At 26.5% G+C, this 14,810-nt stretch overlaps 2 protein-coding genes across 2 annotated transcripts; one reads left to right on the forward strand and one right to left on the reverse strand.

The window, feature by feature from the left end:
• The first annotated feature begins 420 nt into the window (after positions 1 to 420).
• LOC129610936 (uncharacterized WD repeat-containing protein alr3466-like) lies at positions 421 to 8,686 on the forward strand. The gene is made up of 8 exons (XM_055523767.1): positions 421 to 577; positions 3,436 to 3,550; positions 7,100 to 7,221; positions 7,309 to 7,386; positions 7,466 to 7,608; positions 7,671 to 7,754; positions 7,804 to 8,041; positions 8,110 to 8,686. Exons 1-8 carry the CDS (start codon positions 465 to 467, stop codon positions 8,636 to 8,638), a joined length of 1,422 nt encoding a protein of 473 aa, XP_055379742.1. The 5' UTR covers positions 421 to 464; the 3' UTR covers positions 8,639 to 8,686.
• On the reverse strand, positions 4,186 to 6,778 carry LOC129610935 (anaphase-promoting complex subunit 5). Its single transcript, XM_055523766.1, has 4 exons — positions 6,505 to 6,778; positions 6,002 to 6,440; positions 5,062 to 5,945; positions 4,186 to 5,001 (listed from the first exon to the last, which is right to left on the reverse strand). Exons 1-4 carry the CDS (start codon positions 6,637 to 6,639, stop codon positions 4,186 to 4,188), a joined length of 2,274 nt encoding a protein of 757 aa, XP_055379741.1. The 5' UTR covers positions 6,640 to 6,778.
• Positions 8,687 to 14,810: the final 6,124 nt, after the last annotated feature.

The raw sequence follows: 14,810 nt of genomic DNA on the forward strand, positions 1-14,810 counted from the left end.
ATATCAACAGTTGATGATTGAATATTAAAGTGTAAAGTTGATATTTTTTATTCAAGTCGGTTAAAAATAATTAAAAATATTCAATTTAAGGCAAAATGAATTTATTTCATCCTCCAGCTTCATAATTTTTAAATAATTAACATATATTTATGAATTAATGTAAATCATTATTTAGTATAACTAGAATTCTGAACACTAATTTCATAGAATGAGAATTAACTAGAAAAATATAAAGGCCAAAAGTTGCTAATCAGTTACGAAAAATTTATATTTTTCGAAATGCAAATAAAATAAATAATAAAGAAATTTCAAAAATAATAAAATATACTTTTAATAATATGAAAAATATTTAAAACTTTTAATTTAAAAATCAAATTAATTGATATTGAAATTCCATAAAAAAATATTGTTAATGGTGTAAAAGAATTGCTAATTGAAATTATTTATTTTTTCTGTTGAACATTATGGCAAATTTAAATGAAAAAAATGTACGAATATTACAAATATTAGAAGGACATAAAAGTGATGTTACCTGTATTGAATTCTGGGGTAATGTACTTTTATTTACGGGATCAAGGTAATTTTATTAATTAGTAATTTGTGTTGTATACTTGTATATATTTATAGGCACCATTTATATAATTAATTAATAACATATCCATTTGTAATTACTTGTATATATATTAAATCTAAAGTAATATAATAATTATCATCATTATTTTAATTTCATTTAAAACATTATCAAACTATCATTTTAATTACAAATTAGAAGCTATATTGTATAATACACATATGAATTTATACTAAGAGAATGGGGATCAATATTCTGTGAAATCAATTTTTAAAATCAAAATTACTCATTTTTTTTATGTAAATAACTATTGTAATTTTACTGAAATACCAACACAAATATACATAAGTATTTACTCATCATTAACCATTAATTAATTTTCGGGTAATTATTCATTTAAATAGAAGATATGACAATAAGATTGAGATTTCTATGGAATTCTAAAAAAAAAAAATTAATAAAATTACTAAATTAGTATTGGACACTGGTACAGATAATTATTACAGATATAGATGTATACAATTACTAATATATATATATATATGTATATATATATATATATATATATATATATATATATATAAAGGTTTAAATTGTTAATAATACCCATATATTATATAGTTGATAGCTACACTTGATGCTTATTTTAAACATCGGAAATTCACATTTAACATACTACATAAGACTCAGTCATAAAAGTTATCTTACTGAGAGTCTTTTCGATATGGTTATCCTTATATGCCTCATTAAATTTCAATCTCACTACGTTAGTGTGCAGGTTGAAAATTGTTATACAAAAATATAGCACAATAACTTACTGATTAATGATTATATAAAGCAATTAGGAAACTTCTTCAAATCATGTTCTATAAAACGTGAGTCCCATTTTATTTTGTTTTTGATCTTACGCCCTTCTGTACATATCTTACCGGGTTCTCTATTATTATATACAAAATATCGTATAGGCTCAAATATTTTTGATTTATTTAATGACTTTGCGTGTATTAGGCGCTAATGTAGTCCTTAAAATTAATTAAAATTTTTATTGATTATATCATTAATTTTCAATTAAGTAATTTACAATGATTCTATTATAATGTCTATTGTAATTAACTAGGAATCTGAATTGAAACGCTCATACTTAATCGCATATACCCTATAATAAATTTATTTTTTATACACAATTAACTAGAGGTTATGATTGCAAATGAAAATTATTAAAAAAAAATCAAATCTATAATTTTCAATAAATGCACTTCTATTATTTATTCAAATTTTAGACATTAAAGTATATTAAATCAAAAATATTCCTAGTTTATTTAAATATTATAAATACAATATATTGTATAACCAGAAAAGAAATCGATTATACTATGTAAAAGCAAACAATTTGTGAATATTTAAAGGACGAAAGAAAAAAAATGTAATAATAAATCATTAATGATATTTTATTCTTTGATAATTTTATTGACCTTTCACATGCTTGTACTGAGTGCAAAAGAATGTTTAAATATTCACGCGATTTTTGTTTATTTTAACTCATACGATATAAACAGGGTCCTATGCTTACATAAATGCATATGTGTAATTCTTTTGCAAGGAGCTTGAATACGTAACAATTGACAATATGATAAGAAAATGCACTTATAAGGTCTATTAGGACTTATTAGAACTTAATTACAAAAGTAAATTGCTTTTTCCTATATACATATGTATATATTTTTCAATGTGGCAGCGAAATTAGTTTATTCTTTTCAACTATATGTTTCTCGAAATTCAAATAAGCCCACAAAGCTGTCTGTAATTAAATTGAAATGAATAAAAAGTAAGTACTCATGAATTCAAAAAATTTTTTATTGCAGCATTTAAAGCTCAAGCGGCACTAATTAATTTAACACTTAATTGTCTCGTTTTTATTCAAACCCTCAGTCTCACCTATTTCAGGTGAGACACTATAAAAATCATCCTTCAGCTGCATGTAATATGTAAAATATATTATTTTCTTTTTGATGTTTATGTTCCACAAACCATTAATTAACAATTAAGGATATGGTATATTTTTAGAAAAATATTTATTTGTATTTATTTTGTATAAACGGCTATATGAACTCTTTTATAAACATATATTTAATTATTTGTTATATAAGAATATATTTGTCAATAATTCATAAAAATTAAGTGCTTACAGAGTCATTTAATATTGTAATTATTTTATATGTTTACAACCTTACAGAATAATAATTGAATTATTTTTGTAATATTACTTTTTAGTGTTTAATATGTAGAAAGAAATCAATGGGAATAATTAAATTTTTATTATATTAATGTTTTTGTTGTGTTAACCAGTCGTGTCAACTAATTTTATTTCATGGTGTCTATTTCACGTATATTTTATATACATAATATTAAATTTAATTGCTATAAATCATAAAACTAAATAATGATTGATTATAGTATAATCATTGAATATGCAATAATTATTCAATATTCTGCTTTAAATTACTATTGATGTTGTCGATTTATAGTCAATATTTTAATATGCTTTTACAATTTTTTTTTCATTTTAGAAGCACATAATATATTCATATTAATAGAAATATTTTGAGGAATGAAACACTCATTTATTCCTTGAAATAATAATGACTTATTAAGAATTGCTTTTTATATAAAAAATGTTCAGAAATTTTTCAGGACAATCAAATTTACGAAAATTTTCAATAGCCTCAATTTGTATCTACATATTTGAGTTTAACGTATTGTTGTTCACTTTATCATTTTTGTAGTTAAATATTTTGTGTAATTGCAATTTGAAATAATCTTGTTTTGATTTATAATAAAAAATATATGTATTTCTTTTTCTTTAGTGATAAAACTATTCGATTATGGAAATGGATAGTTGGATCTGGTTTTGTTGAAGAATCGATATCACCATTAAGAGGACACACTTATGGTGTGACCAGTGTTAAAATATCACCTCATGTAAGTATTTAAGTATTAAAATACACAAGTATTTCAGATACATATTTACTTAGCATACATAATGTAAAAATTAAGTAAAAATTTATGATATTTATTTAGTATGTATAAGAATAGTTCATACGTCACATTCACATGTTGGTTTGTTATAAATTTTTAAAAACGGACACGTATTAAAGATTTTGAAATTATTACATTGTTTTTCTATTTAATATCCTTGTTTTTCATACAAAAAACTTTGCGTGTACATATTAAAAAAAAAAAGAACAGAATGCTAATTTCTCATTATAAATATATTAAATAAAAAAATATAAATAATTTTTGCATTTCCCTTTGTTGTAATACTTTGTATTTGCTCTTATAAGTAGCTTCATACATAACTATTAAGTAATTATATATGTACATGTACATAATATATTGTATATATGTACATATATAAAATTCAGAATTTCTATTTGATAGATTTAAAAAATATGATTTGTTTTTCAACTAACTATATTCAAAAAACCAGCTGCAATATAACGCAATAAATTGTAACGTACACAATAAATTGATTTATAAAAATAAGATTTATATTCATTTTGATTGAAAGTAACATTTACAAACATATTATTTAATACAAAAAAAAATTATTTATTTTAGAAGAACACATTTAAATATTCAGCAGGTATATTACACTCATTTTGGTATTGTCTAAATTTACAAGCGTATTTATTTCTTTCGGGAATTAAATTTAAACTATGAAAAGTATGAGCTAAGTAACTGTAAACATCTAAAATTTTTGTATGATTTTCTAGTTTTTTAAAATATTTAATAATAGTTTGAATTATACTCATGGAATCATTAATATTTTGAATTTTCTCTTCTATTGTTGCTGCAGACGCAACCAGACATTTAATAAATACAAAATACGTTTTTGCTTTATCATATATTCCACCGTTTGCCAAAATAACTTCCATGCAATTGCGAATGGTACAAAAAGCTTTTTGTGACATACCATTCTCTAATAAAATATAGGCAAACATCATGTCAATAATAGCCGCTTCATACTCTAAATACTCATCTTTACTTATTTTTGAAGCTTCACCTAAAATATCAATAGTTTGAGCTGATATACCATCAGGATTGATCATACTATATGCCAATAATATTGAAGCTCGAACTTTTGTTAAAGAATCTAAATTTTGATCTTCTAATAGTTTATCAAGAATTAATCTGGCTATCGCAACATTTCGCTTAGTGATATAAATTGAAGCTCGTTGTAATATACTTAATTTATTGTCAAATATATATAATTGACAACAGGCTGTCATACCTTCTTGCCAAAGGCATCTGTGCACACATTGTGTAATTGTAATATAGTTGTCACATAACATCCAATTATTTGCTAAAGGGGTTCTTGGAAATCTTTCTTTAGTATGATGGAGAACTACTGCAGATAAATTATATTCTCCCTGAAAATTAAAAAAACAATATAAATATTTTAGAAATTTTAAATTTTCTTTAAATTTTACCTGCTCACTCAACCATAAAGCTAAAGAACATAAGACTTTACAGACACTTTCACTATTTCCATAATCCCCAAATATCCAGGTTTTTTTAAGTTTTAATAGAAGTTGAGAGCAAATTGAAGCTATTTCATTTTTACCATATAACGTCCATAGAGCTGAACGTATTGCCAGAGAACTGCCAATATATTCGATCAATGAATTTCGACAATTTATTTTATCACTTTTCAATAGCATTTGAAAAAGATCTGAAGGACGATACCCGCAGTTCGCCGCAACCTTTACTACAAATTGAATACTTAGAGTAAGTAATTCAATCATTCCCAAATCATTCTGATCTGGTAAACATTTATCTAATGGATCAATATTTTCTGAATTCAAAATGCAATACCAAGCATTTGCTAAATCTAAACATTGTTTATCCCCGTATTCTTGCGCTAGCATAATACATTCTTTTAAACTTTTCAAAGCTTCAGTTTTATGATCAAAACTGGCATGCATTATTGCCAGATTTAAACTGGAATATTCAAATCCACGTTGATCTGGTGTATTATTATTTTGAACTGGATTTCGATCGAATGTTCGATATAGAGCATCCAGAGAACTAAAATAATCATGAAGGCGCAAATAATTCATATATGACAAAAAGTATGCTTGAGAAAATAAAGGATTATCTTGGATAATTTCATTAAGTTTACTATGTAAGTCAATTGGTGACAACGCTCTTAGTTCATTATTTTCCAAAAGTAAACATTGTTGCGCTATAAACAATTCTGCTTGTTTATAGGACCACTTACTATGACTATTACGATCTCTATGAACCATGTTTGTATCAAGAATTTCATCAGATATATTAAGATCTGTTTGGCTTTCAATATTCGAATCCGCTCCTAGAAAAAGTAGTTTTTTATCATAAGTTTTATATTTTGTGTTAACGATGATTTACCTGAAATAGCTAGAGCTCTAATTCCTTTTTCATAATATAAGCTTATACTTTTATAAAGTGCTTTCATTTCAGCGAATGTTAATTTTTCTAAAATAGCTATAATTCGCCTTATATATAATCCTACAATTGCAAACTGATTTACATGTGTGGCACTGGTTCCCTCTGACAATAGTTTGTCCATTACCGATTGCATATCAAATAAATCTAATAAATTTTCTATTCCTAGAATATTTAATTCGCTCATACATTTTTCAAAACCTTCTAATTGTATGGGATCGATTTTATATTTTGCTGATGTTAACATGTTGTGTAACTCTTTATAACTCATATCAGGAAACTGAATTAATTTTAACAAAAGCATACAAAATCTTCTTCTTGTATGAGGAGATAATGAACCTTTTCCATCACTACCGGCATTTTCAGCAACACTTTGTTTAACCTTGAAATAAAAAATTATTAATAATTGTACTCAAAAAGAAATTATACAAAATTTTATTTTTTACTTTCAAATATTGTTGAACAAGTAGAACAACAGCTATTTTGTGTGGTGTTAAAACATCTATTCTACCTAAAGGCGGTTTACTTGAATCGGGGTTCAGAATTTCTAGCTCTCTTTTTGTATGGGAATCAAGAACCATGATTTTAGGTATTACAGTTTTCAAATATAATGAAGGACGTTTTAATTAAAAATTTTTATGCTTTCAATACTTAAACAAAAATAAAATATTGTAAAATTAATAAATCATTGATAAAACAATTTTCGGTTGTGTTATATGAATGAAAATAAAACAAAACATTATGACAACTGACAATGACTTTAATGTTGAAGGTAGGTGTAGCAACTAGTTATATTGATAGAGGTTATACAAAATTATAAAATTTTCATTCACAATAGCTCATTTTATTTTGAAAATGAATTCACGATTAACAAAATTGACAGACAAATTACTGTTAGAAACATATTTTTATTTTTTATGTTAATTTTAAATATGAAATTTCAATGTTAAGATTTTTTTTTAAATTTTTTGATGTTCAAGTATAAATATCTTAATTAATAGTTATCAATAAATATTATATTTATGTGTTATATAATTTTAGGGAGGTGTTTTAGCATCATCATCAAAAGATGGAAGTATAATATTGTGGGATATTTCCAATGGAACTAAAACGAATATCCTATATCAAGAAAATGGAGAGGGTATAAGATGTTGTTCATTCAGGTATAATATAAAATCAACATCAGAATTTATTATATCAATAATTGATAGTTGCGACATTTGTCTAATAAAACTTTTTTATTTTTGAAGCCCGAATGGAGAATGTATAGTTGCGGCCGGCGATTGTGGTACAATTTGTATATGGAATCAAGATAAAAATTTAGTCAAGTAAAAAATTAAGAAATTAATGTCAATTTTCTTCTTATAAAATATTATTTAATTATACATATATTTTTTATTTCTAAAGAACATATCATTATCATGAGGAAACTATTTATACTATGAGTTTTTCATCAGACTCTAATATTTTACTAACCGGTTGCAATGATGGTCAAATTCGTTTGCTAGCTATAAACAAAACTACTGAAAATAATGAATCAAATCCAATTAGTAAAATTTAATATATGTTTCTAATAAATATGAATTAATTTTAATTTTTAATATTTATTTAGATCCAGATTATGACTGTGGTATAGATAATGCACATGATTTAGGAGTGACTTCATCAGATTTTTTTAAAACAGTTCACACAGACCGTAAAATTTTTAAATTTTTTATTTTCTTCATTTGATATTTTTTTTATAGCTTTGAATCGAAATACAGGAATATATACAGCAATAACTGGTGGAACAGATCAATTAGTTAAAATTTGGAGAATTTTCTTTCTTATAGAAAAATCTGATAATATTGATGAAATAAATCGTTTAATACCAGGTTTAGGTGATCATGAATCAAATTTATCAACGATCTACAGTACAAAATCAATGAATGCTGAATGTGTGCAAGTGATCAATTGTCATGGTAGCTCTATAACATGTGTTAAGTAAATTTATAATAATGAAATCATTTAGAAGTACATACGAATATTTTTTTTTCTTTACTATTTTTTAGACTTAACAAACGCGGTACAATGTTTATGACTGCAAGTTTAGATAAAACAATTAAATTGTGGAACAATCAAGGAAAATTGATTAATACTTTAGTTAAACATAAAAGATATGTGAATTGTTTAAGTATTAATGATTCATCAAATATATTGGCTTCTGGTTCAAATGATAAAAATGTTATAATATGGGATTTAACATCATCATTAACACTTGAATCTCATATTGCTAGATTAAGTTCAATGATATTTAATTTGGCATCAAATGATAGAAATGTTATACCATCAGAATTTTTATGCCCATTAACACATGAAATTATGAATGACCCTGTGATTTTAGAAGATAAATTTACTTATGAAAAATCTGCAATTAATGAATGGTTCAATTCTAATCAAAACAAATCACCAATAACTAATGAAGAATTAAATCCAATGAGAATAATGGACAATATTGAATTAAAACAAAATATTGAAAATTTTTTGAAGTCAATGGATTTTGATAGTTTTAATACGGTCAACTTAAATGAAAATGAATAATATTTTAAAGCAGATTATGATAATTTAAAAGCTGCTTTATGACAATATAAAAATAATAACATGATATAGAAAATAATTAATTCATTCAAATTGTTTAACGATCATATAATAATTAATTCATTCAAATTGTCTATATATTTCATATAGAGCTACCATAATATTTTTAATGTATGTTCATAACTAATATCTATGCCAAAAATTTAGACTTATTCTTATTTTAACTCCTTAACGTGCTAAAAAATTTTATGTCCTTATTATATAGATAGATATCTTATAAACGTTATATAGCAAAAGCTAAATTAGATGTTCCTGTTCGAGTACTTAGATCTATAAAAGCTAAGCTGAAGCCCATGATATATAAATATACCCCATTTGATGTTATAAGATACTCTAAAATTTATGTGCTTAACTAAAATGATGTATTAAAAGTTTTGTTGAAAAAAATTATTCATAAAATAGTCTTTTATTGATTCATAAATCAACTGTATAAGCATACAGTATAATTTTAAAGAAGATATTATATAATTTTATAATACAATATTATATATTATAGTGTATTATGTATTACAATTGTTTAAGTAAATAAATTGTTAAATTTATCATGAATGTAGATATTTTCTTACAATTCATGTAAAATTCATAAATATGAGTAAATATTCTGGATTCAGTATTCTTTGTCGGCTTAGTATGATCAATTAAAAATGATTCAAATGTGATGTATATTGTTAAGTTAAGTTACATGTATGATACGCATGTTAAAATATTTTTAGATAAAATATTGAAAATTTTAATCAGATTTTTTTTTTCCAATACGATTTCTTGCCCAATTTAGTTTTATTTTTATATTTTTAATTTTATATTTTAAGATATCCAATGGAAATCTATTTTAGTCTCCCAACGTAATAGTAAAACTAACCCGATGGTAATAGGTAATTTCAAAGTAATGTTTCTAAATAAAAACAGCGTCATACTATTATAAAAATAAGCACGAATAACTATAACACAAAGGTAAATAAGTAATTATGAGCTACAGTTTTCGCAGTTTGATTACCAAGTGGCAGAATACTGATTTTAATACTATAAATTTAGAATATTATTGCACAGTCAACATATATTAGCATAGAACAGTTCATAAATAAAAATAATTAAGTTATATTCACACATTTTAGGTATAATTAAATTTATTTTTGACTAAACTGCAAAATGTTTTAAAAAAATTAATTCATCTTATCAGTCACGTAATTCTTATTATTCTTATATACATAGTACTGATATGTAATATTTATAAATACGATATATTTTTTTAAATTTAAATTATTTTAAGATTTAATTTAAAATCTTGTTTTCTTTATTTTCATATTATACAATATTTAAATTAATTAATATTTACAATCTTTATGAATTATTATACTCACACATTTTTTTTTTCATTTTAATTTCTGTTTTTTTTTTCATTTTTGGAATTTTATCTAATCTTTTGATACTTTAACTGAGTAAAGGTGTACTAAATCCATGTCATGCAATATATCTATAGCAATATGTATGAAAGTTATATGTTTGTTAATTGTTATATATTTGTTACAAGTTAATTTCGAAATTTTTACTCTAATTGCTTAAATTTAATCTATAAAACAAAATTGGAATTAAAGTGTGGTAAACAAAATGAATATAAAAGTTAAGAGTATATAGTTTAATATTTTACAAGACAAATTTTGGTATACCACAATAACTTCTATTACATCTACAGGGTAGTTCGGACCTGATGCTAAAAAAGAGCTCTTTTAGGAACTATTGTTCGTATGAATTAGGGAATGAGGGATCTCGAAATAATCTTAAATATCTCATAAAATTTCGCCAATTTTTATTTTTTGTTTTATTTTGTTGATATGCAATATTATTATCTACAGTTTGGTCATATATAACTTTCATGTAACACGTACTGTTAATCAGACAATGTCATAATTTTTGTAGAAAGCAGAACTATAATGAAAAATACAAGACAGTGTTTGAATTTTCTAATAAAAAGGCTTAAGTTTTGTAAGACATAAGGAGTCTGAATGCTGTGAAGATATTTTTTTAAATAAATATTTTTATTTTATTCTTCTTCTGCTGCATATCCACTGCTGGATGTAAGCGTGTACCTTTGATGAGTTAGCGAATGCTGGCAACAATATTAGCGTACTCCTCACGATTTGATGCTATATGAACTAAATTTCCAATTGTTCTTATATTTGTCCAGTTTCTAATATTTCGTAACCAGGACATTTGCTTTCTTCCCACTCCTCGTTTGCCTTCAATTCTTCCTTGGATAATTAATTGCAGAAGTTCGTATTTCTGGCCCCTAATTACATGACCAAAATATGCGGCTTTTTGTTTTTTGATTGTCAGCAGTAGTTCTCTTTGTTTCCTTAGTCTGTTCAATACTTCAGAATTTGAGACTCTTTCTGTCCACGATATTTTTAGCATGCGCCTGTATGCCCACATTTCAAATGCTTCAATTTTGTTCATGCTTGATACTTTCAGAGTCCATGTTTCAGCACCGTACATGAGAACTGACCATATGTAGCATCTCATAAAACGCAATCTCAGTTCGATGTTAATACTTCGATTGGTCAATACTTTTTGATAATTCAAAAAGGCGCCCCTCGCCATTTCTATACGACGTTTTATTTCTTTTTCAGAATCCCAGCCTTCGTGTAACATCGATCCTAGATATATGAAGTTGTTTACACGTTCTATGGGTTCATTGTCGATGTAGATGGAAGCGTTCGTATATGGTACGTGTGTTTAGTTACAATCATGTATTTGGTTTTTTTGTTGTTCATGTTTAAACCAAATTTTTTGCTGTGGTGATTTACCTTGTTCATTAGGTGTTGTAAATCTTCGATACTGTCTGCAATTATGGTGGTATCGTCGGCGTATCGAATATTGTTAATAAATGTGCCGTTGACTTTTATTCCTCTATTTTCTTCAGCTATTGATTCTTGAAATATTTTTTCTGAATAGATATTAAATAGCAGTGGTGATAGAATGCATCCTTGGCGAACACCCCTGTGAATGTGAAGATCCGTTGTGGTTATATCTCCATATTTTACTTTTGCAGTTTGTTGCCAATATAAATTTCTAATGCACTGTATATCTTTGCCATCTAAACCCATGTTTTCGAGAATCTCTATTAGTTTGTTGTGCTGAACTCTATCGAAAGCCTTTTCATAGTCGATAAACCCTAGAAATACATCTTTTTGTACATCTTTGCAATTCTGGACGAGTACCTGGATCGCAAATAGAGCCTCACGTGTGCCTAATGCTGATTTAAATCCAAATTGGGATCGTCCCATTGCTTCTTCGCATTTCTTGTATAGTCGATTATGGATAATTCTGAGAAAGACCTTCAAAGTATGACTCATAAGACTAATAAGTCTGTGATCTTTACATTTACGAGCATTATTTTTCTTCGGTAGAGCAATAAAAGTAGATTTGAGGCAGTCTTCTGGAAAAATTGCGGTGTTGTAAATGTTGTTGAATATTTTTTCCAATATTTTGATGTTGTTGTCATTAATTAGCTTCAATAGTTCGGCGGGTACTTCATCTGGACCTACAGCTTTATTATTTTTAGATGAGTTGATGGCTTGACGTATTTCATCCTTTGTAATAGGTGGGCCCGAAAGTTGAATTGATGAGTTATTTTCTACGACTTCCGCTCGACTAGCATCAGAAAACAGCTCTTGAATATATTCTTCCCAGGTTTTTCTTCTTTCATCTGGCGTGATCATGATACGTCCCTCATCATTTACTAGTACAGCTACTTGTTTTTTCTTATAGATCCCCGCTGTTTCTTTTAGTTTTTTGTGCATGTTGAACGCATCATTTTGGTGCTGCAATCTTTCTATTTCTCCACATTCTTGCTGTAACCATGTGATCTTAGCCTGCCTGATTTTGATACGAATAATTTTGTTAATCCTCTTATATTCGCTTGTATTTTTATTTCTGTGCGATCTTCGTTGTTCCATTAACATCAAAATCTCTTCTGTCATCCAATTTCGTTTTGCCGTATATTTTTTGGTACCTAAATTTTCTTTGCCAACATTGTTCAGCACCATTTTCGTTTGATTCCATATAGATTGCGTATCATTTTCTGTTTCTATGTTCCGTAATTGATCATTTATCTTTGCAGCAGCTCTAGCTCTGATATTTTCGTTTTTCAACCTATCTAGATTTAGTCTCACCTGTTGTGGAACCTTGGGTTTCGCAACGAGTTTAGATTTAGTTTCAGCTAGTAATAAATTATGATCCGTCGGTACATCTGCTCCGGGATAAGTTCTAGCTCCTTTAACTGATGTGCAAAATCTATTGTTAATTAATATGAAATCAATTTGATTACGTACAATGTGGCTAATTGAGTCTTGAGGAGATTTCCAGGTGTATAATCTGCGTGGTGGTAATTTGAAGTATGTGTTCATTATTCTTAAGTTTTGTTCCTGACAATATTGAAAAAGACTATCACCTCTGCAATTTCTCACACCCAGTCCGAAATTACCGCAAACATTTTCTACTTTTTCGTCACCAACTTTCGCGTTGAAATCTCCCATAATTATGTTCAACTCATGGGGTCTTGTTAATTTCAGTACTTTGGTGACTTCTGCATAGAAATCTTCTACTTCTTCCTCAGACTTATCTACTGTAGGCGCATATACCTGGATAATATTTAATGTCAACGGTTTTGCATTAATTTTCAACAACATCACTCTATCTGACTCTGGCATAAAATTGGTTACGCAATTTGTTAAGTGTTGCGGAATTATTACTCCTACACCTCTTCTGTGTGCATCGGTTTCATTGCCTGAGTAGTATAATTTTGCTCCGTTGGTTACACATTCGCCTGATCCCGCCCACCATGTTTCAGATATTCCTAAGATGTCGATGTTCAATCTTTTCATTTCATTTACTGTGTTGGCAAGCTTACCAGCCTGATATATGCTTCTGACATTCCAGGTTGCAATACAAATGTCTTTCGCTTTGTTTTTATTAGTTTTACCTCCGGGGATTCTTAGCACCCTCTTACTGCCGGAGACTGAGGGCCATGTTACTTCTTCGTTGTTGATCATAGGTACTTTCTAGGGATTGTTACTTTAGTGGTTTCCCGTTGCCTTCTAAAGGGTTTATAGTTTTCCTTCTGTTTTTACTGCCGTCCCTCTGGGATCAGACGCAGACCAGGGAGCCGTCCATTCTGGATCAGTCGCTTCTGGATTTGTGTAATCCTCATCAGGAGCCCTTACAAGGTGCTATCAGCCGGGCCAGCTGAACCTAGGTTTTTTAACGAGGTTGTTACTCCTCCCCCTCTTTATTTTATTGTTATACTTTAATTTCTTATTGTAACAGTTCACAATTAACGTATATGTTTTTTTAAAAAATGATTTATTACAATTATGATATAATCTTGTACATATTATTTTATTTATAATGTACATAATTAGCATTTTATATCATTTAAAAAAGTAAATATGCGTATATAAGTATATCAAGCCTATATCATGGAATTATCTCAATAATTTGAGTAAATATATGGAAATCAGCATTCAGATTGCGCCTATTTAAAATTTTTTAAAAAATAAAAATTAATATTTAAGAATAATGCTATTTTATTATTCTTAAAGGCTAAAATAATTTGAAATTGTTAAATAAATAAGTACAATTGAATTTAAATTAATTAATTTTTAATCTTTTAAATAAATTAATTTTTACATTAAAAACAAAGAAATTACTTTAATTCTCCTATTTTACAATTAAGAAATTTAGAAAATTTGATTTAATTGTTCATTCTTATATTAATATATTCTTAAGGTATGCTGTTACAAATAAAAACGGGTAATAGGCAAGAAATTGTCATTGCTCATTGACAATAATATTATTAATATTATTGTCAATGGATTGACCTGGAGGAAAAATTTGGCATCAAAAGAACAAAATTGTGTCTTAAGTAAAAAATTCCAAAACTTTTTACAAGAATTCTTAACACTGATTAATTATTTTAGCAATACGAAAATTCAACTTTAAGAAGTAAACTAAGAAATTAATTTATTTTTCTTCAGAATTACGAACTCTATTTAAAAATTTTAAAATTAGATAAATTTTTTTATTTAACGGCAATGATTGTAAGGTTGAATGCAAATAT

The sequence above is a fragment of the Condylostylus longicornis genome, unplaced genomic scaffold (genome assembly GCF_029603195.1).
Source record: "Condylostylus longicornis isolate FDR11 unplaced genomic scaffold, ASM2960319v2 ptg000048l, whole genome shotgun sequence".
NCBI classification, from domain to species: domain Eukaryota; kingdom Metazoa; phylum Arthropoda; class Insecta; order Diptera; family Dolichopodidae; genus Condylostylus; species Condylostylus longicornis.

Excerpts from the sequence above, each read along its gene's own strand:
- LOC129610936 (XM_055523767.1), top strand. The coding sequence starts at position 465 with ATGGCAAATTTAAATGAAAAAAATGTACGAATATTACAAATATTAGAA. Across the intron at positions 7,387-7,465 it reads CAAGATAAAAATTTAGTCAA|AACATATCATTATCATGAGG; the intron begins GTAAAAAATTAA and ends TTATTTCTAAAG. Across the intron at positions 7,609-7,670 it reads TAATGAATCAAATCCAATTA|ATCCAGATTATGACTGTGGT; the intron begins GTAAAATTTAAT and ends ATATTTATTTAG.
- LOC129610935 (XM_055523766.1), bottom strand. The coding sequence starts at position 6,639 with ATGGTTCTTGATTCCCATACAAAAAGAGAGCTAGAAATTCTGAACCCC. Across the intron at positions 6,441-6,504 it reads TTGTTCAACAATATTTGAAA|GTTAAACAAAGTGTTGCTGA; the intron begins GTAAAAAATAAA and ends TTTTATTTCAAG. Across the intron at positions 5,946-6,001 it reads TAGAGCTCTAGCTATTTCAG|GAGCGGATTCGAATATTGAA; the intron begins GTAAATCATCGT and ends TACTTTTTCTAG.